Source organism: Lissotriton vulgaris, chromosome 7 (assembly GCF_964263255.1).
Source record: "Lissotriton vulgaris chromosome 7, aLisVul1.2, whole genome shotgun sequence".
NCBI classification, from domain to species: domain Eukaryota; kingdom Metazoa; phylum Chordata; class Amphibia; order Caudata; family Salamandridae; genus Lissotriton; species Lissotriton vulgaris.
Window position 1 is genome coordinate 1317309787 of NC_141695.1, and position 24518 is coordinate 1317334304.

The 24518-nt window shown below is 40.0% G+C and overlaps 1 protein-coding gene across 2 annotated transcripts in view; it reads left to right on the plus strand.

Moving 5' to 3' along the window:
• The window catches only part of LOC147703583 (uncharacterized), a 1699045-nt gene that overhangs the window by 1574737 nt on the left and 99790 nt on the right, over positions 1-24518 (plus strand). For both annotated transcript variants that reach the window (XM_086931923.1, XM_086931924.1), the window contains exon 25: positions 9869-10031. In XM_086931923.1, coding sequence (XP_086788049.1) covers positions 9869-10031 — 163 coding nt within the window. The remainder of the gene's footprint in view (positions 1-9868; positions 10032-24518) is intronic.

Below are 24518 nucleotides of genomic sequence, written 5' to 3' on the forward strand. Positions count from 1 at the left end.
CGCCGCCTCTCCCTCCCAGCGCACCCCACGCCGACACCTGGCGTTGATAACTGTGATGTCCGGACCAGGCGATAAGAGGGGGGGGGTCGGAGGCAGAGGCAAGACATCCCCCCCCCGTGGCCTGCAGGGCGCCAGAAGAGAATGGGAAGACCAGTACATTCCGGGCTGACCATCCCACGACTTCTCCGGCTGATGGCGGCTAGTCGGGCCCCGCCCTGCACGTGTCGAGGCCTCATCTTCCGGATGGGCGTAACCGTGGACCTGTTGCACTTCGGGAGTTTCCGGAATGGGGGTAGGTATCTGCTGATTTGTATCTATTTCATGTTACCGTTATTGGGCATGGCGGGCGGTGGGACAGACATGCTTGGAGCAGTGGGGGGGTGGCGGAGGTTAGCTACCTCGTGGCTGCGGTAACGTCAAGCTTGGCTTCTCTCACCACTTCCATGTTTCTTATTTCTAGCGAAGTCAAAAACTCATCAGTGGCCTACTGATTTTGTTCGATTTCTTTCCCTTCTTTTTCAAGTGTGTTTCATTGTAAAGTTTCTGTTTAACAGGATACAGTTTTTACTTCGTATTTTACATATGTCTTCTTTATTAGGGGTACTCTCCGGTTGAGCCAGATGATGTACATCTAATAAATGGTCCGGGTGGAACTAGTTTCTCAATCAGTGGGGAGTAGATGGGCATGACAGATTACAACGTGGGACAAATGTCCGCATTACCCACCCTTCACTACTTGCAAAGACTAGACAGAATATTTCTATTCCACGTTATTTGCAAACAGAGAATACCTCGTTAGAACTATTCCTTGAACAATAAATGTCCAGCCAATCAATCAATCAGTGGGGAGAAAAACAGGCATGACGGATTACAACGGGGGACAAAAGTCCGCATTACCTATCCTTCACTATCTGCAAAGGGAGACAGAATATTCCTATTCTTCTCTGTTTGTAGACAGGGAATATCTCAAAGAGCAATAATCAATAAAAAATTAACAACTTTAAGGTAAATACTCACAATATGACTACTCAACGAACTTAAAAAGTAACGGATATAGGTACTTGAGAGGTTTTCGGTGGCAGATAATCTACAATATACACTTGTACATATGAGTCTGATACAGGGCGGACCTCTGTATAACTATGGATAATTAGATATTAGGATGGCATACTTTGACTTGTGATGTTTGATCTCATTTAGTCACTTCAATCTAATTTTAAACACTAGTTTTCTTTTTGTTTTGCAGATTAACTACAATACTTATTTTGGACTCCATATTATATGTTGTTTATTATATTGTTTTGTTACTTATAGTTCTAGTTATTTATTGTAGTGTTATCTTTTAGTTATAGTTCGGGTTATTGTTTTAATAAAAGTTAATTAAAAAAGTACATACGTCTGTTTTTTTGTGGGGGTAGCAGTCATCAATAGAAATGATATTTATAATTTGAAGTATAATGCTGAAGCTCACTCCTTAGCAACATATTGTGGTGAAATTTTAACCTATGTGCTGACGTAAGTGTTCCATAAACTACTACTATGGTAACAGGCAAAATACTGTTTGGGGGTAGGGTATAATACGCAGGAATGCTGTAAAAATAAATGGGCAAGGGCTGTTTTGTTTTCCACTGTTGCAACATAAAGTGATCGATAAAAATCCGATAATCAGGCCTATCAGCGACTAAGACAGCAGGCCGAGTCTCTTTTGCTCAACGACTCCCTCATGGGACGAAGAAACGCCCTTTTTCACGAAATAGGAATATTTTACTTGCAGGACAGTTGTTAATTTCCCGTGAAAATACATTACCATGGAACATTGTTAGTGATAAACTGTAAATGCATCTGGGTCCTTTGCTTAAAAAAAAATATATAAAATATATTTGTGAATTAGAATAAGAATATATGTTACAGCTATAGATATTTGCTATTAAAAAACCATTGAAATTCACTGAAAAAACCATAGGTTTTAGGCCATATATAGTTAGGGATTAGCATTTACAAAACCTTAATTTACTCGCACAAAACCATTGAAATTCGCATATATAGTTAGATGCAATAACTATATATCGCGCACCCGCAATCCACTGCTGATGATGTCACATATTACATCATTCATGACATGGTCAGTGACATCACTGATGACATCACTGATGACAACTCAAATGACATCACTGACGACAACTCAAATGACATCACTGACAACATCACTGATGACATCAATCATGTGATAATACGATCAACCTCTTCAGACTCTAATATAACCTTAGATACACTCAGAGTAAACAGACACTCACAGACTGTCACTCATCCATGGAGTTATACACACCTTACTTAATCAAACATACACTAACACATATTTACTCTCTTATACAATTCCTGATACAAGTTTTCAATGATCCATTCAGCCACTCACACATTCACTGGCTCTTATACACAGTAATTTATATATGTGAACTCTCACATGTACTGTGTTTTACATATGTACTTACTTTGACATGTAGCACTGAGATATCCATTCACTCACCAATACACTCGTACACAGTCAACCACCCATACAGCTGTTTCCACATGCAGTTTTGAACCCATAGATCTAGTGAATCAACTGTTCACGCATGTATGCACAGAGTCACACACCTCCCAGCCACCCCCACACACACACTCACTCTCCCATACAAATACTTGGGCAACCAATCAATAACCCATATAGTTACTCATATAGCTACTGATCAACACATGCAGCAGTTCATAGAACAACAGATATAATGATGCACAAATTAAGACAGTTTAGTCACTAACCCATGCACTCAGTGAGACACATTTAATCACTCTCTCATACAGTCAGTCATGCACCTACTAAATCCTTCATCCAGACACTTATACATCCACTCATTCTTCAATATGTAAGACATATTTTAACTTTACAGAAACATACAGTCACTGGATGATGTCATCAGTGATGTCATCAGTGATGTCACTGACCATGTCATGAATGATGTAATATGTGACATCATCAGCAGTGGATTGCGGGTGCGCGATATATAGTTATTGCATCTAACTATATATGCGAATTTCAATGGTTTTGTGCGGGTAAATTAAGGTTTTGTAAATGCTTATCCCTAACTATATATGGCCTAAAACCTATGGTTTTTTCAGTGAATATATATATACATATACATATATATATGAATGTGGATGCTTTGTTTGACAATGTTACAAAAAACAAACCAAAGACTGGAAACGCTATTGCACAGAAAGAAAGCGTGATGATATTAACAAAGATACGAACAACTTGTTGAAGAATTTGGAGAAGAAAATGAAAGCCGAGTTAACCAAGTGGTGGGAGAGTAAATCTTTAACAAAATATGTGGAGGTAAACAGGGTCCCTCGTGGACTACGCATACTTCTAGCTCCCAGCTTTGAAAAACCCAACCCGGCCATGCTACTCGAATGGGGAGAAAGCAATTTACAACAGTCCATGAATCTTATACGAATCTTAATAAAATACGCAGACATAGATCGCTTAACTCTCATCACTGAAATTGAGGAAATTGAACACGAATTGAGCAAGGCTGAAAACCAGGATTGGATTTCAAATAAAATGAACGAAATTAAAGAACGCTTGAAAAAACATGAATAAAAAATAAAAAACAGGAAGGTACACAAATTTGCCCGGGATCTAGAGGATTATGAAAGGGGACAGATCTACACATTTGCGAAAAAATACGATAATATTCGCAAAATGAAGGGAACAAATGTAACTAAACCGAACACTTTGGAAGCAGGACAGCAAATATTACTTGGGGACGGACCTGAAATAGACACAGCGTCACTTACAAGTGAGTCTAGTATCAGTTCTGTAAGCTCAAATTCAAGCATCCTAGGACCCACAAACACCATTCCGGGTCTGGGTGAAGAGGTGGATTTTTTAGTACAGGACCGCTTGAAAACCCTAAGGCAGAGAATGGAGCGAAATCAGGCAGACAAAGGCGGAACACCATCAGAAAAACCGCCCGCAGGAGACGCAAACGGCAAGCCAAGAAAGAGGCAAAACTACTGGCGCAAGAAGAAATAATTAATGAAAATACCGTAGTTAACCTCAGCACATTGATTCTCACGAAGGCTGAAGAACAACTGCTTTCTTTAGGTTTAAACTTTTGCCCCAACAGCAATTTTGATTATGCCTCCACCCGCATCGATTTATTTCTGTTCATCAGGAAATTGAAATTAAAGAAATTTTACGCCTTAAAGGAAATGGGAGAGGACAAACAAGATAAAACAAAAACCACAACCTCCTCAGTTGTGCTGGTCGGAGAAATACCAACCCTATGGGCATTACACGGCCTAAGTAATGAAGATGAACAGAACTCTCAAGCACCCACTCAAATCAAACTAAGAGAACTAAACTTGTTGTAAAAAGGTGCAGGAGAAAGTCTTTTTAAGCCCAAATCCTCTTTCATCCCTATGATGCCGAGAGACGCCATTGACGTCTTTCATGATCGCATTATTGAGGAAATCAAGGACCTGAATTGCTCAATCAATCGCAATAGAAAATATCAATTAAATCAAAAATAAGTCATCTTTAACAACTTTATCGACAAATTGGCCAATAACTCTGCTATCATTGTGAAAAAATCTGACAAAGGGGGCAACGTTGTCCTGTGGCCTAAACAACAATATGATGCAGAAGCTAAAAGACAGCTAGATAACGACTGCTATGAACACAATACATGGAAAAACTATGATAAAGCAAAGGATAATATCAAAAAAGAACTACAAAAATGGAATTATGAGGGACTAACATCAAATGAGGAATTCAACTTCTTGTTTAATAGTCATCCTAAATTACCTTTTCTTTATTTGTTACCTAAGCTGCACAAAAACATCCCCCCAGTTTCTGGACGCCCAATTATATCTGCAATTGGCAGCATGACAGAAAATGTGGGCCAATACATAGACTTCTTTTTACAGGACTTAGTTAAGACGATGCCCTCATATTTGAAGGACACAGGTGATTTTTTGAAACACATTGAGGACATGACATGGTCTAATGAACTGATTTTACTGACTTTAGATATAGAATCACTCTATACTAGTATTCGGCATGAATGTGGCTTACGTGGAGTTGAACATTTCTTGAAAAATCGACCTGCTGAGTATGCCATGCATAACAGAATGCTCATGTCCCTCATTACTTGGTGTTTGAATAACAATTACTTTTCTTTTGAAAAGAATGTTTATAGGCAGAAACAAGGTGTTGCCATGGGGGCCTGCTTTTCCCCGAGCTACGCTGGGCTACATGTGGGCTACTGGGAAAAGCAGGTCCTCATGAAAGTACACAGAGCAATATTTGATCAAAATGTAATCTCTTGGCTTCGTTATATAGACGATGTTTTTATTGTATGGAAAGGTGACATGCAAAGTGCCCAAGAATTTGTTGACTTATTAAACATCAATGAGTTTAACTTACATTTTACATTGCACATGAGCACCACAAAGATAGAATTCCTTGATGTCCAAATACAAATAATTGAGAATAAACTGACTACAACAGCATTCAGAAAACCTACTGCTGGCAATGCCATACTACATGCGTCAAGTGCGCATCCGCGACATTTGATAGCCAGCATCCCCTATGGGGAATTGTTACGGCTCAAACGCATTTGTAGCACTCCAGAACAATTTGACACATGTAGCAAATTGAGTTTAGATCGCATGAGACACAGAGGGTATACTGAAGAAATCCTCAACAAGGCCATACTTAAAACCAATGAGAGACCTAGATCTGCCTTATTACCCAACACCATTGAACATGATGCAAACAGAATTGAAGATAATGACTCACCCAGATTAATCACCACGTACAGCAGACAAGAACGTAAAATACGTAACATTTTAAACAAAAATTGGCCCATAGTACTAACTGATCCAATTTTGAAAACCACCTTACCTGAATACCTCAGTGTGACATTTAGAAAAGCCAAGAACATGGCCACTCTATTGTCGCAGAAAACACCCACTGAGACCCCTAATATTCAAACATGGCTACCGACTACAAATGGTTTTCGTAAATGCGCGACATGTCGGGCATGTAACTTTGGAGCCAATACTACTAAGTATAGAACCCCTTTTAAAATCAAAGAGCAAACCATTAGGGGCAAGTTTGACTGCCGTACAGAATATGCTGTATACGTTCTTACCTGTACCTGCGGTTTGAGATACGTAGGCAGCACTAAGAATCCAGTATACATGCAAATTTTACAACACATTCGTGCCATCATCAATTGTGACCCGGCCTACCCGGTAGCCAGACAATTCAAGCTCATTCACAACAAAGATGTCAACTGTCTATCTTATTTTGTGATCGACATTGCACCGGCACAAAAAAGAGGCGGAGACAGAGATAAAGCGTTAAGACAACTTGAGACTAGATATATACTTAATCTCAATAGTAAACATCCCAATCGTCTTAATGACAGAGAGGTTATGCACACCTTTCTATAATATACTCCATCTGTCTCAGAATCATGTACAATACCTGTACCACATTAAAATGATAGCATCTATATCCAGATACCAATAATTGATACTTTTTTGTAAACTGTTTTATCATGGATAACATTATTATCTTTATCTTTTCTGCATTCAATTTTAAAAACTTTCTAATCACTTTTTTTAAACACCAAATGAATTTGCACTATCATCACTCAGAACTTTATATACAGTAACACCTAGAACAGATCTCGGCGAGGCAGCTCCATTTTGCAGTATGGAATATGCATTTATGCAAGAAAACCATTTATTGCATTACTAAATAGCGTTATTTGCACATTCATTTTAGCATAATTTTTGCACATGTAATATAGAATCATTTTATGGTTTTTACATGAGATTTTTTAACATAGTAATTTTAACATATTTATATCAATATGTTATTTATGTTTAATATTATGTGTACATAACATGCTATTTTGGTATAGTTCGATCTAATGCTGCTAGCCTATTTTGCACAGTCTTACGCATTTAAGCGGAAATAATGTATAAATGCTACTGAAATATACAATTAAGAGAGTATTTTAATGTGCTTTTAACTACCTTTCATGTCACAGAATAGGAGTGCTTCAAACCCAGTCAATATTCAGCACATTATTATCAAAGTATGTTTTCACTGTTTATCACCAGGTCACGTGGTGAAACTACGAATGAGAAAAAAAGAGTGTGTGCATTATTTAAAAGTGACCATTACTCTATGTCCGCTATGTGATCAAGGGCAGTTCCTGCCTGAAACGCGTCGTGCCTAACTTAACATAAAAATGGATAATAAACTTCTTCTGTGACACTCGATGAGTTGCGTGGTGGTCCGTGATTTTCTGTGGTCAAAACCATTTCAAGCAGAAACCGACCGATATACATATATATATATATATATATATCCAAAAATTACCTCTCCATCACAGAAGCAAAAAGGACACAGGGGGGAGCTTAGCAGGATTTCTTTATTTAGCAGCTTGTGTGGCATAATGCATTTCGGCTCCCATGAGCCTTCCTCAGATGCCGTCGCTGTGGTGAGGTGAGTCCAACTTCCTCCTTTAATGAATTAAGGCCCTCCCAATGCCGTGAGGTCAGCTAGGTCCGCTGATTAGGTAGCAGCTGCAGTGTTGTAGTTCGAACTGCAGCTCCCAGAATCCCTCTTTCCGGTAACACCGGGTGCTGAGCTGTATTATTGTCCTACAATGAATGCTGATTGCAAGGTAAGGGAGGAAGTTTTAATGTTGTGGCCAAACCCCAAAGCTAAAATCCGGAACCTGCTCAAGTCCCCAAAGTTCTGCCCCTGAATGCACAGTCAAGCTGGGCCGTGAATCGATGAGTCCATGATCCCTCTTCCCGGTGCAGTCACGGGCTGTATTGCACAGCGGCCACTGGCAGGGCTTGATCCGGAGGCGGTCCTGCATGGTCCGATACCTCGGAAAACAAATTGCCACGTCATCAGTATGCTGCAGGCACTTGAAGAACGGGTCCTCTGAACGCGCACTGGCAAGCGCGTGAAATATCCAAAAATTACCTCTCCATAACAGAAGCAAAGAGGACACAGCGGGGAGCTAAGCAGGATTTCCTTATATATATTCATTTTAGCTGCTGATAGTCTATTTGCTAAGTTGACAGAGTTCATCACAGTAAATGAACTAACATATGCTTTTTGTCCCTATAGTAGCAGAGAGTAGTCTTTTTATTAAGACTCGTATAAATAAACGGCTGGCTCAGTCACAGATGCCTGTTTACTAAGCTAGATTAAACAGATTACTTTATCCTACTGAAACCAGTAGTTTGTTTACTATGTTGATGTTCCATAGAATGGGCATCCACAAACAGCCAAAAGTACGTAAAACCTATGTTTTAAAAAAAAAATCCAAACTGCCCAAGGGCAGCCTACCTGAGGACTGTAAAGAAATCTCCCTATTATGCAGGGGACGTGTTCCCTATCCATACAACAAGTAGTAAAATGCTTTTTTTTAAAGCTGTACCACCCTGCAGCAGCAAGACATCCAGCAGAGTCCTCAAAATAGCAATTTAAGTCCTATCCATAAATATTCATTGGGTACCTGCCCTTCCAATCCTCAGAAAAAACACTAATATTTGCACAGGAGACTTTGACGAGTTTTCCCTTGCCTAGGACTGTTGCTCTGACCGGTCACATGTAACAATGCACTACTTTCAATACAATACAGCACGCATGCTATCATGCTATCTAACATTCACCCTTGAGGAACATGATTGTAGGTTCTTGTCTACAGGCATATCTGGAGGAATCTTGTATGGCACTGGCACTCAGTATTTGCTGACAAAGGTTTTATTCAATATACTTTTATACTCATAAGAAACATATCAATGTTCTAAATCTTAAAAGTCTAACGGTTGTTCAGCACTGTCTCATTTACACAAAATGAAACACTGTAAAATCAAACACCTTAACGATTGATATTAAGAAACATTTCTAAAAAATAAATGTAGAGTAAAATATCAAGGAAGAAATAAAACAAGAGCGCAAACGAAATAGTAAGATACCTAGGAAAAAATAATAAACAATAGAACAAAAGAAAACAATACCAGAGAGAAAATAAAGAATATGGAAAAAGCAACTGTGTTAGAGTTTAGAAAATGCCTAAAAAAGTTAAAAGAAACAAAAAAGTAAAAGGAATAGAAAGAAAAAGAAAGATGAAACTTAAAAAAATAGAAAAAGGTGGAAAGATAAAAGTGACCAAAAGACAATAGAAACACAGAAGGTGAAGAAGCAAATGAGGAATGAAAGGAAGAAAATAAAGCACAAGAGAAAGATAAATGCCGTTAAGGTAGAACAGTTGAAGGATGTGTTCATCCAGCAATGCAGGACAACGAATAAGCTTCAGCTAAAGTGACACAGCTGAGATATAAAAGCAGTACATTTATTTGGTTTGTTACTTCTACCTTTAAGTTCTACTGGGCTGTTACAACCAATGTGGCATATACCCACATTAATATGCACCTTTCGAAATAACAACGGCCTCAGAGTCAAAGAGAAACTGATAAAAAAAATGTGGGGAATGCTGCATGTGAAGGGAAAAACTGAAGAAATGAACTATGGCATGTTATCTACTTATTCAGTACGGTATCCGTATATCATCTGACATAAGTATGCTGTCCTAAATATTGTTTATGAAAATATTACCCTTTGGAGTTAATCATACAAAATGTACCCTGAATGGGACAATAATTTTCTTTAACTGTATTTAGGACACGATGTTTATGTCAGAGAATATTTCTATAGAAGATATTCTGAGGTACCACCCAACCTTACTGCTAGTATGTAACTCACCGCTTCTCTCTTTGTCTGCAGTGTGTGGGAGACCCACAGCTATAAGCCGGATCGCCGGTGGACAGGCAGCCCAGGAGGGTGAATGGCCATGGCAAGTCAGCATCCAGGCAAACAGCAGTCACATATGCGGAGGGACACTGATCAGTGATCAATGGGTGTTGTCTGCTGCAAGCTGTGTGCAATAGTAAGTCAGTCACTTGTTCACTTCCTGAAATGTTTTTGGCATCCCCTACAAAGAGACCTATATAGAGATAAATTACCCTGCCACTTAGAAATGAGGAGCTTGAACCTCTTGGGACTGAAAGCTTCATGTAGGGACTAGGCATCGCCCGGTGAAAGGTTGAGAGTGTTCCTCACTAGGCCTAAATATTGCTCAGTTAATGTAGAAACGTATGCTCCTGATATGCAAGGCCCATTGCTTGAACACATGGAGGATCCTCAGAGTATACAGACATCACAGGGTTGGTTTTGCAGTGGTTGCTCCATAGACCAGAAATTTATTTTGAGTAAAAGATAATCATTATTCATACCAACCTCTGGCACTTTATGCTTGTCAATTAAATAACAAATCTTTGGGTGTAGGAGGAGGAGTTCCAAACCTGAGAGATCATTCTGGGAAAAGTACTTAATTTACGGTAGTCTGAATAAAAATATATGCATATTTCTGTGCACTTTTTGCGTTTTCCCAGTATTTAGAACCATTCCACAACTGTCCACGTATAAGTAAGCACAAGCCCTGCAGTCCAAATCTAACAAGATAGATGTTTCCACAATTCTTCGTATCCACAACCAGCCATACAGAGTAACAATATGTTGCTTAACCGAAAACCCAGGGTAATGAAACTAGGGTAAGAGAGAAAAAAATGTAAATGGATATCGCTACTCTGACTTGACGCTGTGAGGGGCACTAATGTCTATGGGTCATAGTGTATATCTAAAGACAACGTGCATATCTTTAGTTCCTTATCACTATATTGAATCATCTATCACTTACTATAGATATAATATGCCTTCAGAAGATCTTTATGTTTCAGATTCACAGTGTTTGAGTGGAATGCTGGTATTCCTGAAACTGAAATACACATATTTATGTACTCACTGTCATTCAACCCTTTGACATAATCTCACTTTCTTCTCCGACAAGATAACTACCTCTGATTTTGTGAGTGCTTGTTCTCTGGTGCTGATGTACAACCAACATTATCTTTTCATAAAAATGTAATATAAATGAGCATTCAATAAGACTGATAGAGCTCACACTGATACCATTTAATCACTTCCCTTAATATCACCACCACTACCTTAAATAGAATATTGTATCTTAAATATTTGAACAGCCTTTTAAAGTTAAGAACAAGTATAACTTTCCAAACATAACTTAATCTTTTAGAATACTTCTGCCTGTTCAGCTTGCATTTCCAAACACGCTTCTTAAGAAAAACCAACAATCTCCAAGGTTCTCACAAATTCTTGTAGAAAGGTTCTAGATGTAGCAGCGAATGTTCTTGATTGCCTAGCAAGAGTGTCGCAAAACACAAGGAAACATATATCTTATAACTTCAAAATTATATCTACCATTTCCAAATAAATGTGAGAGTTCAGCAGAGTCACAGGAATGGTAGCTTGCATTCAGAGGCTGATGCGTTGTAAGTCCTCCAAAAACAGAAAGTCTTTCACCAAGCAGCGCTGTCATTCTCAGACAACTGCCAGCGAGTCCTTCCCCAGAATAAACTTAGCACAAGTGAGTCTGTTGTGCTCACCATGCTGTGGAAAGTAAGCCACAGATCATCACTCCAGGTCATCTGGGCTGCAACAAATGGCGTTAATCCCTCTCCACTATATTCAGTACCATGATTGTTTGAAAGATTGACTGGTGTGACTGATCACTTGTGTATATTTTTATATGACCTTTGGGTCTCAAGCCAAACTGAACAGCGAAGCAAATGCAGCAAATGTTATGGTATTAACATGAAGGTTTTCAGTACATTTCGGACTTGCGAATAGAGTCCTAATATTGTGATTTAAAAGTATTCTATAGTTTGTGGCCCACTGTAGCTTATCTTCTTGGTCAGATCAGATACGGGCTTGACTGCAGCTTGTGTAGGCCAGTGTCACATTACAAGGGTGCTTGGAAAGACTGTCATCTCATATCTGTAGTCTGCAGGTAGAACGGCGCTCTCTGAGCAAAGACATTGGGGCCCAATGCACACACTTAAATGTCACACACTTCTCCTGTTATCCAGTGAAGTTTGCATCAGTTTTCAGAGGTACTCTCTTCTTTGCAGTCCCATTCACAGATTCAATATAGCATTAAATCCTTTATTTTTTTACTTTTTACTGGTACGCAGAGATAAAATGTTTCTTTGGTGCATATACAAGTCCACTTCTGATTCCATCACATATCTGGAATATCATGTTGGTAGAAAATAGGGTTGTGAAAATAAAAGAAATGTGGCCCATTTGGATCTATTAGGAGTTCCGCTAACAACTTACATGGGAAAGGGCAAATGTTAATGTACTGTCTCTGCCCCTTCTGAATAATTACAATGATTTTAGGTTCTGGTTGATTTTTTCTCAGAACCTATCGGCCAAAAATGTGGTCAGTGTAATGGCACTGAGATAGGTCTATGGGGATGAGAAAGCAGGGAATCGGAACAATAATGGGTATGGTGAGTTCAAATGCTGAAATATTGCTTAAAGCAAACAATGAAAAGGGGGGATGGCTGAATAAACTCCTCTTGGTGAATTGTCAGGTGCTGGCTCTCAAGAAAGTGCCCTTGGAAACACAGCCCACTCCTTACTTAAGCTCCTCAAGACCGTAGCCAGTTGTTAAGCATATATTTATTCATCTCAAGTACCTGACGCAGTCTGAAGACGTAATTATATAGTGGCTCAAGCAAGAATTTGCTATGCAATTGTCCTCACCATAATATTGAGTTGAAAGAATGAAGTGACAACTTGAAGTTTCAATTATTAAAATAGTGAACAAGCAGGCCAGATTCATATGGGCATCAATGATGCAGATAGACTGCACTGTTTCCTAGAAAGGCACTTCTGCAAAGATTACAATAGCCTGCAAAACTGATTTTACCAATTTATTTAAGGGACAGTGCAAGCCGTAGAAAGGAAGATAAGTATAAATCACGAAAACAACACAAATCAGTGATAAGAACCAGAAGGAAACCCACTGTACAGTATAAAAAGTTTAATAGCTCACATACTTTGATGAAGATTGCAAAGTCCTGATGTCAGGCCCAAGGGTTGCCCTATAATCAAGTCAGTCTGTAAAACAATAAATGCACAAAGGAAAATCGATAGGAGACTTAGGAATAGTAAAATAAGAAACAAAATAAAGAGGGACTTTGAGAAAGTTGCATTTAAAAACATAGCAAAAATATATTTTACAATAAAGCAGACTCCTATTTTATTTCTGTTTATTTATTAACAATATTTATATGACAGGATTAGAAAAACAAGCCATAACACTGTTCTCACAGTCCAGATGTGAATGAACTTTAAAACCTTTGTACAAATGTAACCTTACATAAATATCTCAGTTCAACTTGCACCTACTACCAGAAGCAATTTTCAAATATCTATTAAAGCTGATCTTACAATAGTAAATTCACCTAAATGGATCTCAACATTTCTGCAGGGAGATGTTTAAGTACAGTAAAATACCCAGAAGGCTATATTTGGGAATCAATGTCGTTCCAAAATATGTTTTTGCCGGCTATGTTTTCACAAGGATCCGTGGTAACTGTTTACCAAAGCAATCATTACAAATAACAAATATCTTCTGTGTCACAGTTGCCAAGGAAGGGCACAGGACATTTCTAAAGAGAAATAAATTCTATCAGTACCATAATAGGTTCAGGGTTTCAGGTTTCAACATAATTTCATCTGAAGAAATTCCACAAATCATGGTCGACTTAATTAGCGCTATTGAAGAAAATTTCAAAGAACTTTAGAAAACACACTTTCCAGTGTTGCTTTCCAGAAAAGGACAGGCCTCAGATACCAACTGGTACAAACCAGGACCCAGATTTACTAAGTGCTTGCGTTGCCCTTCCTTCATGCAAGGTGACTCAAGGCAACACAAGCCCTTAAGTCAGAGTAACATAAGGCAGAGCGAGTCACTGCCTTCTGTTACCCTGCGTTGAGAATACGTCCCATGGGTGGAGTGTGGGCATTCCAACGCATTCACCCATGAGTGTTAGCGCATTCCCAGATTTGCTAAGAATAGTAAACCTTGGAATGCGTCATAATGATTTGCCATCCCAGCAGCGGCGTAATGAGTAGGAATATATTTATTTTTATTCTGCAGCACAACTAGAAAGGGGATAAGGCCTCTCTTAGGCAGCCACATCTCCATGGCAACCATATGAGATTTAATCTGTCACCTTTTGCCTTGTGTTTTAAAGGTAGACTGTACTTGTCTCTGACATAGAGCACAGGATGCACATGTTGGCGACAGCCATTTGGCAAGGCCAAAGGATTTGTCCAAGTTTTGCTGTCTCTCGGGTCATGCTGCTGGATGTGGCTCCTAGTTTCAAGCAGATCACAAAAGGTCTATCATGGGATGTGTATTGAAAGGCAGGTGATGCACTTGGCCTTACAATGCATTCCAGAATGTGGGGGATCTTAAAAAGTGGTGCATATAGACACCCTGAGAAGGGCAGATAGTGATGTATGGCTTCTGCTGACCATACAGAGCACTGTAAAATCCTAGGAGCTTCATATAAACAGAAGGATCTGACTCCTGGGTATCCCACCTCAGACATACCCAAGCACTTACATGCACATGCAATGGATACTCATGGGGAATGAAGTGCTCCAGTTATGATCTACTAAAGGGATTTATCAGGGATCACCAGTAGGCAATTCCCCCTACTTTATCACCCATTGAGGTTGAGGTTGAAAAGGACCAGTATGTTTTGTCGCAAACCATTGTCATTGCCTGGGCATAGTGATGATAGTCTCACATGCTACAGTGATGAACACTTTGGAGGAACCCCAAAATCCTTACAGAGCCTGGCTTTCTATTAGTGAGTAATGTGACATGCTCATGCGGGAGACTGGTACAGAAAACAGCTGGTCCTGTACTTATTTTTTCAAGCAATAGAGTCTCAAAATATTCGCTATTTGATTCCAAATGTATGCATGCATCTAGTCAGCAAAAGCGTATCAAATACAAACAGATTTACGATAAATGCACCCTGCATAAAAACATGAGCACCGATTGACTTCGTAAGAACATTTCTGTTTATTTTTTCATAAACATATTTCAAAACCTGGTAGGAACATTACCATACTTAGTAATAGTTGGGAGGTTGTTCCAAAGTAAGGGGCGTGCAAAAAGTAGTGCTCGTGGGTGAAAATAGATAAGGTGAAAAAGAAGGTTGGAATAAAGGTAATTCAAAATACAAAAGTACAATCCCTTCCAAAAATAACTGGTCATAAATGACAGAACCACTTAAATAGAGCTTGTCCACCATAGCTCATTTTTCATATAGACATTCTTGATAATTTCAGCAGCAGAGAAATATCTGTAGGTTGGGTGGGATAAAGGTGGCACTTGGTATAGGCCCACTAGGGGGTAAATGTCGACGTTTTGACCCGATTTAAAAACATGGAGGGTAACATTATCCTCATCTGGTGGGTCTTCCTCAGAACAGGGAAAACTTGGAGACAACCTATTCAAAGGTGCCTGTTGATTTATAGTTGATCACTGCTCCCGGGGATGGGATGTCAGCACTTCCGTTGCGGTGTGAAAACAATTTCCAAATGTCATAATGTGAGGGCAACTCAGAGCCCCCTAGTAGCTAATCCAAGCAGCAAGAATGTATATTAATGGTGAGTAAATTGCCATCTTCATGATTTGTGGACCCAAGAGAAGTCGACACCTCGCTCAATATTTGAACCTTTGGGGCTGCTGTATGGGGAATATATAACACATCCACTCTACAAGAAATTGAGGATAGTTTTTTAAAGATGCTAGTAGGTGTTCCTTAATCCTGCTCCACCTATATCTGTCACTAAGAATTGAACATACCATTCATCTCGGATAAGATTAGCTCTGCCCCGATACTTCTATGGCACTCTATTTAGAAAAGAGATACAATAAAGCTTACTCAGGAAATTGTTCAGGACTACCTAAACCTGGATGGATTAAGCAAGATTAAATGGCTTCAATATATAAAGAAAAGTTTATATCGAATTGAAAAAGGGGAATTATTTGATAGCCCAGCTTTGTGTACCATCCTGTCTAAAGTTGAATTGAAAGAGTTATTCATAGGAAAATGCATGAGAGATAGGTGGGTCTCTAATTTTACTAAGACTTGAGTGAGACAATATAATCTATCACCCACATTAAATAACACTGACACTAATTACCTAACTTTTGTTACGAGGCCCTTGCATAGATATAATTTGCTGAGGTTTCGGCTAAAACGTACTCCCTTCATGTTGGGTTTCCTCCTAATGTTTATACCTCTAAACGTTCACACAATGCCCCTCTGATGGAAGTTCCGTTCAAGGAAAACTCCATCTATTATTCTTTTGCAGGTTTCATAGCGAGAAGAGAAAAAAATAAATGTTACCACTTATAAGCACTCTTAATTTCAGGCAAGGTTGCCCTGTAAATGTAAATGTAAATGTTTTTGTACTTGTATAGCGCACAGCTACCCTCAGTGGGTTTCCCGGCGCTTGTACGAATACCGCAAGGGAACCCTTCCTGGCTTTCCCTGTGAAGTGTCCACTCCTGGGCACCCCCATGGTGCAGACCAGGCATCCCTCGCGTTGTGGGGGCCGTTGTGGAGACTAAGCAAGCTATTGCCCAGAGTTGCAGCGTGGGACTCATGATCAGAATAGGCACTGAGGCGAGAATATCCTGCTCTTTACTATTTACAATCATTAACAGATCAATTAACCTGCTATTGTATAGCCTTGTTTTTATGTTGTGCTTTTAAAGCGAGAAAACAACCTTTTTTTTATTTCAAAAGTTTTTATTGGAAGTTTCAGGGTTATATAGCATACAAATCAGAAATTGCAATGTACATACAATCAATACTTGTAATTACACATCATTCAGCATAGAAAGGCATTATGTCCCATGGTGGTGTTCATGTCATTCGGGACGATCTTGAAGACAATGTGGCAAACAACCATGCAGCCTTCCTAGGCTGGGTTCCTGAGGGGCTTTAAAACAAAGGAATTGGAGTTGGAAAGGAAAGGAACGGAGTAGATTAGAGGAAGAAGGAGAAAATAGAAAGTGAGAACAAGGTTAGAGGTGAGATGTAAGATTTGAAGAAGCTAGATGTAAGATGTAAGATGTAAGATGTTAGATGTAAGATGGTCCACAACCTTTTTTTAACCTAATACATGACTAATTCATTATAAAATTATATATTTTACCTTGTTACAATTAATTATACAAATTTGAGGAGAGCTTGTGTGAAATTGTATATAGTTTTATATTTCGGAAATGTTTATCATTGTATATGGTAAACTTTTTATGCCATTCTTCTGTATTTGCGAAATAAAATGAAAGGGATAGATGGAGTGATTGATACCTTTATCACTATTCTACAGGTTTCCACAGGGAGCCATCTGATCGTCTTCGTGAGGGCTCTTAGAAGGCCAAAGCAGGTACCAGCTACCTTCTTGGCCTGAGAGGCCTTCGTTAGGTCTTTATCCAAAAGAATTCCCATGCGCTTAACTGTGCTATTTTTTGACTCCTTGTGAAACATGTTCTTGCAGGGCTGGAGTACTTCTGTGTTCCCATCGTGGATGACGTTGCAATATCTAGATATGTATTTCAGGACGATTTGAGGCACCTAAGGCTAAGATATATGCGGAGAAACAGACCATCTGACAGAGACTTCTAGCCTCAGATTCCTTACCTCAGAATTATCCCCAGGAGTCAGATTAGATTGGGAAACTTTTAATGAGCAGTACCACTACTCGCTGGTAGGTGCCATTGTTCGGCTCTGCGTGCAAAAACAACAAGGTGCTGGATGGAATGCTTGAAATATTCTCAGCCACTGGTAATGGCCCGGGCTGTATACCAATCCATCGTTTTTCACCCACCATGCCATTTCGGTTTAGACCCAGCCATATGCTAATCAGTTTTGACCCTGTTCAATACGGGAACATTCCAGCTCCAGCTCCCAGGCCAGGTGCTTCCCGTCCCAGAACACAGGCAACTCAGGACTGGTTTCTCCATCATTTGGCTATGCGTGCATCGTCAGAGTCACCCACGCTGAAAGTGACACACGTGGTGCGTATAGAGGCGCCGCCCCAGCCCCCTGATATCAGTTCTTTTCTTGCTGAGTCAGTAAGCGCAGATCCTGAGAAGAGCTACCCCCAGTCACTTTATGACTGATCTTTTGTCAATTAATTTTTTGAGACATTGTCTCCTGGTGCATAGTGTGTCCCCGATGAAGGCTGGTTGTAAGCCCTGTGGCACCTGCCACTGGCAAATGTCAGTGACAGAGCCACACCTCGTCTTTCTTTGGTGTCTTGAGTGTCATTTGTTGCGCCATGCAGCACAAGGCCTTGAGGGAGGGGTCCTTCAAGCTTCTTGCCACTTGATTTGCGATGCCACGATGGTCTTGATCCCAGTTGAGAGGAAGTTCCAGTGATCGGTTGCAATGCCATCCATCATTGCCAGTCGATGTTGTCCGGGCATTTGGCTAAGTCCTAGAAGAAAAAGAAGAACAATTAGTCAAAGAAGTCATAGACTTCAGTCCGTCCGTTTAAGTCATCTGAGGGAACGTCAGCGTTCTAGGCCTGGCTCTGCTGTTGAGTCTGCGCCTGGGCTATCCCCATGACTCTCAGAGATTGAAGGAGCCGGAAAGACCCACCGTCCAATTACATGAGCATTATAAGGCCATGCTCCTCATATTGGGGTGGCGTGTTCCCGCTCACACGCCCTTTGGCTCCTCAGGTTTGGAAGGGGTCTCTACTGGTTTTCCACCAGCCGGTTTACACCTGGCACCAGTCAGGCTCCTTGGATCCATGGACTGATCTGGACGAGCCATTTCGACCTTCCCTGGTGCCAGCCTCACTGCCGATGTCCCCGGAGCTGCCGCCCCCATTCTCATCCATAACACAGAGCTGGATGGGCGTCACCGGATACCAACTCTGGCTCTGACTGGAGCCATTCCCTCCAAACCGGGTCCTGAGCCCTATTCCTGTTGGGCTAGGACTTGGGGAAGATTGGGAGGGGCCACTTGACTTTTATGAATGCCAGCCCCTTGTCCCTAAGCATGACAACAAGTTTGAGGATCTGGCAGATGCCAGTTATTTGGACACATCCCCAGATACTGGGTTGGTCTTCCCTCCTACTGTGGCTACAGCAGAAGGAGCCTCATTTGCAATGGTGGTGAGGGTATTCGGCAAAATATTAAAAAAAATATCAAGTTCTAAATAGCATGATGCACAAATATCAAATGCTAAAATATTGTTGACAAAGATATCAACTTTCAAGGTAAGTACTATTGATGTTAAGAATCTCTAAGGTATGTATTTCAGTATATATTTTAATTGTACATGTTCTAAATTGTTTGTATAATTATTGTTATTTTTTTTTATATAGTTTGTAAATGTTTAGTTGTTTTTAAATGTAATGAAATAGTTTGTTTTTTTGTGCTGTAGCGAGTTGTGGAGTTTATAGGGGTACAGGGTGGAAAGTAAATGAGTCATAAGTAATTAATAATTCATTTTTAATTAGTATTGAATATTTAATGGATACTTAATTATGTTAATTGTGTAATTAATGTATTATGTTAAGTTTCAACTGCGGGTTGTCTGGTTTGTAAGGGTATAGGGTGGGAAGTAATTATAATGAATAATTAATTTCTAATTATGATCAAATATTTAATTAAGAATTAATTAGGTACATTATGTAATTAATTACATTTTGTATTTATATTTTTGGTGTGGGTTGTGGTTTTTGTAGGGGTTAAGGGTGTGAAGGAAATTAATTATGATAATTAATAATTATTGTTAATTAATAATTATTTAATTGATAAATATGAAAATTGAGTATTTAAGATCATGTTTAAGGTATATATCAGGTGTGATTTGTTGGGTTTATAGGGGTAAAGGGTGGGAAGTTAATGAAATATAATTTGTTTATTATTAGTTGATTTTTAATAATTGTTTGATTGATAATTATGTAGATCATGTCAGTAAGATATATTTTTTTATATGTTTGTTGCGCAATAATGCCTTTTTGGGTTAAAGGGTGGCAAGTTTATTAAAAATATTTATTTTGTTATTAGCTCGTTTTTTATGATTGTTTAATTGAGGTACAGGGTGAGACATTCATTTAAGCTATAATAAAAGTAAAAATATGTATCTATTTTTTTGGTGTGTTATTATGAAATGTGTTAATTGTGTTATACTTTTTAATTGTAAATAATATTATATTTGTTGGTTGTTATGATTTTGAGAATATAGTGTGGTATTTTAATTATATTAATATTTGCTTTAATTCATAATATTTATTAAACATAGTTAATATGTAATTTTAAAAATGTATATATATATATATTATATTTAAATATTTATATTTGTGTTATTTAATGTAGTTAATAAAATATGTTATTTGTTTGAAGTGAACTACTCTCTCTTTACTGTTGCACAGACTGGAGTGGAAATAGTAGTTTTTACCCCTCCGCAATCCAACACTTTCCCTACTGTTTCACCAACTGGAGTGGGAATAGTAAATTGGTACCCCTTCTGAGTCCTACCCTTTCCCTACTTTTGCACCGACTGGAGTGAGAATAGTAAATCCTTCCCCTACAAAATCAAACACTTTTCCCACTGTTGCCCCGACTGAAGTGGGAATAGTACATTTTACCCCTCCACAATCAACACTTTCCCTACTGTTGCAACAACTGGAATGGGAATACTAATCCTTACCCCTCCTAAGTCCAACACTTTCCCTACTGTTGCACAAAGTGGTGTGGCAATAGTAATTTTTACCCTTCCTGAGTTCCAGACTTTCCCTAGTGATGCAGAGACTGGAGTGGGAATAGTAAACGTTACCCTTCCTAGGTTCACCATTTTCCCCACTGTTGCAGAGATTGGAGTGGAACTAGTGTATGTATTATTCCTATAAATTTATAGTTCTGTTCATATTGTTTACATTCATATTAATATGAGGTTTCTGTGTATTTAAAATTATTTTTGTTTTAGTACTGTACTATATGTAATATATTTTAAGAAAAATATAATTTATATTGTTAACTTTTTTATGTAAATAAATGTGATTAAAAAGATAGTCTGTGATGGAGTGGGATATGCCTACTACCCACAATGAGGTGAGGGCATATTTGAAAATCATGATGTATTACAGAAGGTTTGTGGCTAATTATGGGAGTAAAGGTGCTCCATTGAGTGATTTGACAACCAAGTAGTCCAGGAGTATGATTTGGACTGAAGATCGTCAAAGAGTCTATTTGATGAGCTGAATACAGAACAATGTGTTGCACCCGTCTTGATGGCACCTGACTAGAGTCAGCCTTTTATTGCATAGACGGATACCTCTGACAAGAGAGTTGGAGGTGTGGTAGCTCAACTGAATGACAAAGGTAGAGAGCATTCAGTGGCCTTCATTAGTACAAGATTACTACCTATGGGAAGGAACTGGACATCCATAGAGAAAAAGTGCTTTGGGCTAGTGTGGGTCATGCGAAAGTTCCACCCCTCCTTATTTAGCACTAGGTTTGTAGTGCAAATGGATCATAAGTAGGTTATCGTGTTTTCGGTTTAAACCTATAATAACTGATAAAACCCCACCAAACCAGAAACAGGCCTCATCAATGTATACATATATGCTGTGTTATAAATTTGATAAAGCATGACAAATATCCTGAAGGGTATCCTGGCGTAAAAACAAAAGATTCACAACAAAGAGATGGCCGGAGGCATAAACTGAAGTGGCTAAAAGATGCTGTCATAACCAAGTTACTTCTTCAAAAAAAGGCATGATGTAAACTACTCAGGGCCAAAGAGCCAAATTTTAGAGCTTTACTGACTTGAAGCAGAGAGGAGATGTTCTGCAGCTGAACAGAAAGCTCATTCCACAGTTTTGTTGTGCAACTGGAGAAAGCCTTGCCTCCTGTATGGCATTGAGTGACCCATAGTAGAACCAGCAGATGTGCGTCAGAGGAGTACAGCAGAAAAGTGCCACTTGAATTTATCAGCCAGATAGACTAGGCCAATTCAATGAGCTGCTTTGTATACGAGGCAGAGTGATTTAAACTACACTTGCATTTCAACTGGAAGCCAGTGCAGATGTTTTGGAGCCTTTGAAGAGGACGACCAACGAGGAAGGCCCAGTATCATCTTGGCTGCTACATTCTGAATGCCTTGCAAATCTTTATTAGTCCATTGTCTGCCCTCAATTAGAGGGAATTGCAGTAATCCAGGCAGCAAATAGTCACCTGGATCACCACACGATGGACCTGCTTGGGAAGAAAGAGAAGGGTCTTCTTCAAGACATTAAATTTAAAATGACCAGTTGAAACACCTGAGCCTTCTACGCGAGGCTGCGTTCAAGTTAGATGCCTAGAGTTTTTACTGCTTTTACAGGACCAAGATATACCATCCAAGAAGGGGGCCAGAAATTGAGAGGTAACATACTCAGGGTTCGTCGATGTCATAGCCACAGAACCTCTCCTATTCCAGAGTTAAATTGTAAGGCATTCTGCTGCAAACAGAGACAACTTTCATACATCTGTGAAAAGGACCAAAGGGATCAGTGCTAGCCCTATCTGCAGTGATAACAAGCTGAGTGTCATTGGTTTAATTCATGCACCGTACACCAAAAGATTTATTACGCTTCAGGAGAGGGCAGCTGTCCAAAGTAAACAGAGTAGGGCTAAGTGCAGTCGTGTGTCACCGCTTGATGCCAGACCATAACATCAGAGAAAAAAGGAGGCAAATGGGCTACCTGTGCCCTACGCATGCTCGTTCTAGCTACCCCTGTGACAGTTCTCCTGTCCAGCTTGCCTGCAGTCCACCACCCTCTGTTATTTGTCTACATGATGCCATCTTTTTGTGTCTCCTCTGCTCATTTCTTGTTCTGGTTTGCCTTTTTCTGCTCATTATGCTCTCATCTGTTTTGCCTTTTTTTGCTCGTTTTTCCCCCCTCTATTTTGCCCTCTTTTGCTTTGTTTTGCCTCTTTTTTCAGATTGTTTCTTCCCTCTTCCAGACATTTCCCTCCTCCCACCACCCAGTGCCTCACCCTCCCACAGGACCTACTTAATGGAGGCCGTAGTCCGACCTCATTGAGCACGTCCTCGTGACAGCTCCCCTTGCAGCAGTTCACCTGCTTGTTTTTCTGCCTTCTGTATTGCCTGCTGGTTTGCCCTCTTCAGCTCTGTTTTGCCTTTTCTGCTTATTTGTCTCCCTTGTGTTTGGCCTTTTTTTCTGCTCATTTTTCTCCCTCTGTTTTGCCCTCTTTTGCTATGTTTTGCATTTTTTCTGCTTGTTTCTTCTCTCTTCCAGCCGTTTTCCTTCTCCCAACGCCCAGTGCCTCCGCCTCGCACAGGCCCTACTCAATGGAAGCCGCAGCCCGACCCCATTGAGCAGGTCCTTGTGCCAGCTTCCCTTGCAGCAGTTCTCCTGCTTGTTTTTCTGCCCTCATGTATTGCCTGTTTCTGCTTGTTTTTCTGCCCCTGTGTTGCATTTCCTGCTAATTTCTCTGTTCTTAATTTTGCTTTTTCTGCTCTTTCTTCTGCCCTCTGTATTGCCCTGTTTTCCTCTGTTTTGCCTTTTCTGATGTTTTTTCTGCCCTCTGTTTTCCCTTTTGTTTGCCCACTGGTTTGCCCTATTCAGCTCTGTGTTGCCTTTTCCGCTCATTTTTCTCCCCTCTGTTTAGCCTTTTCTGCTTGTTTTTCTTCCTTCTGTTTAGCCCTTTTCTACTGTTTTACATGTGTTTGCTTGTTTCTTACCTCTTCCAGCTGCGTCCCTCCTCCTGCCATTTCCCTCAACCCGCCACCCAGTGCCTCACCTTACCACAGGACCTACTTAATGGAGGCCGCAGCCTGACCCAATTGAGCAGGTCCTCATGCCAGCTCTCCCTGCAGCAGATCCCCTTTCCAGCTTACCCGCAGTCCGCTGCCCTCTGCTGACTGTCACCTGCTGCCCTCTCTTTGTGCCTCCTCTGCTCAGTTCTTGTTCTGTTTTGCCCTTTCTGCTTGTTTTTCTGCTCTCTGTTTTGCATTTCCTGCTCATTTCTCTGCTCTCCGTTTTGCCTTTTCTTCTGGTTTTTCTGCCCTCTGTTTTCTTTGTTGTTTCCCCACTGGTTTGCCCTCTTCAGCTCTGTGTTGCCTTTGCCGCTCATTTTCTCCCCTCTGTTTTGCCTTCTCTGCTTGTTTTTCTTCCCTCTGTTTTGCCCTCTTCTACTCTGTTTTAATTTTTTTTGCTTGTTTCTTACCTTTTCCAGCTGCGTCCCTCCTCCTGTCATTTCCCTCATCCCGAAACCCAGTGCCTCACCTTCACACAGGACCTACTTAATGGAGGCCGCAGCCTGACCCTATTGAGCAGGTCCTCATGCCAGCTCTCCCTGCAGCAGTTCCCCTGTCCAGCTTACCCGCAGTGAAAGACCCTCTGCTGCCTGTCACCTGCTGCCATCTGTTTGTCCCTCCTCTC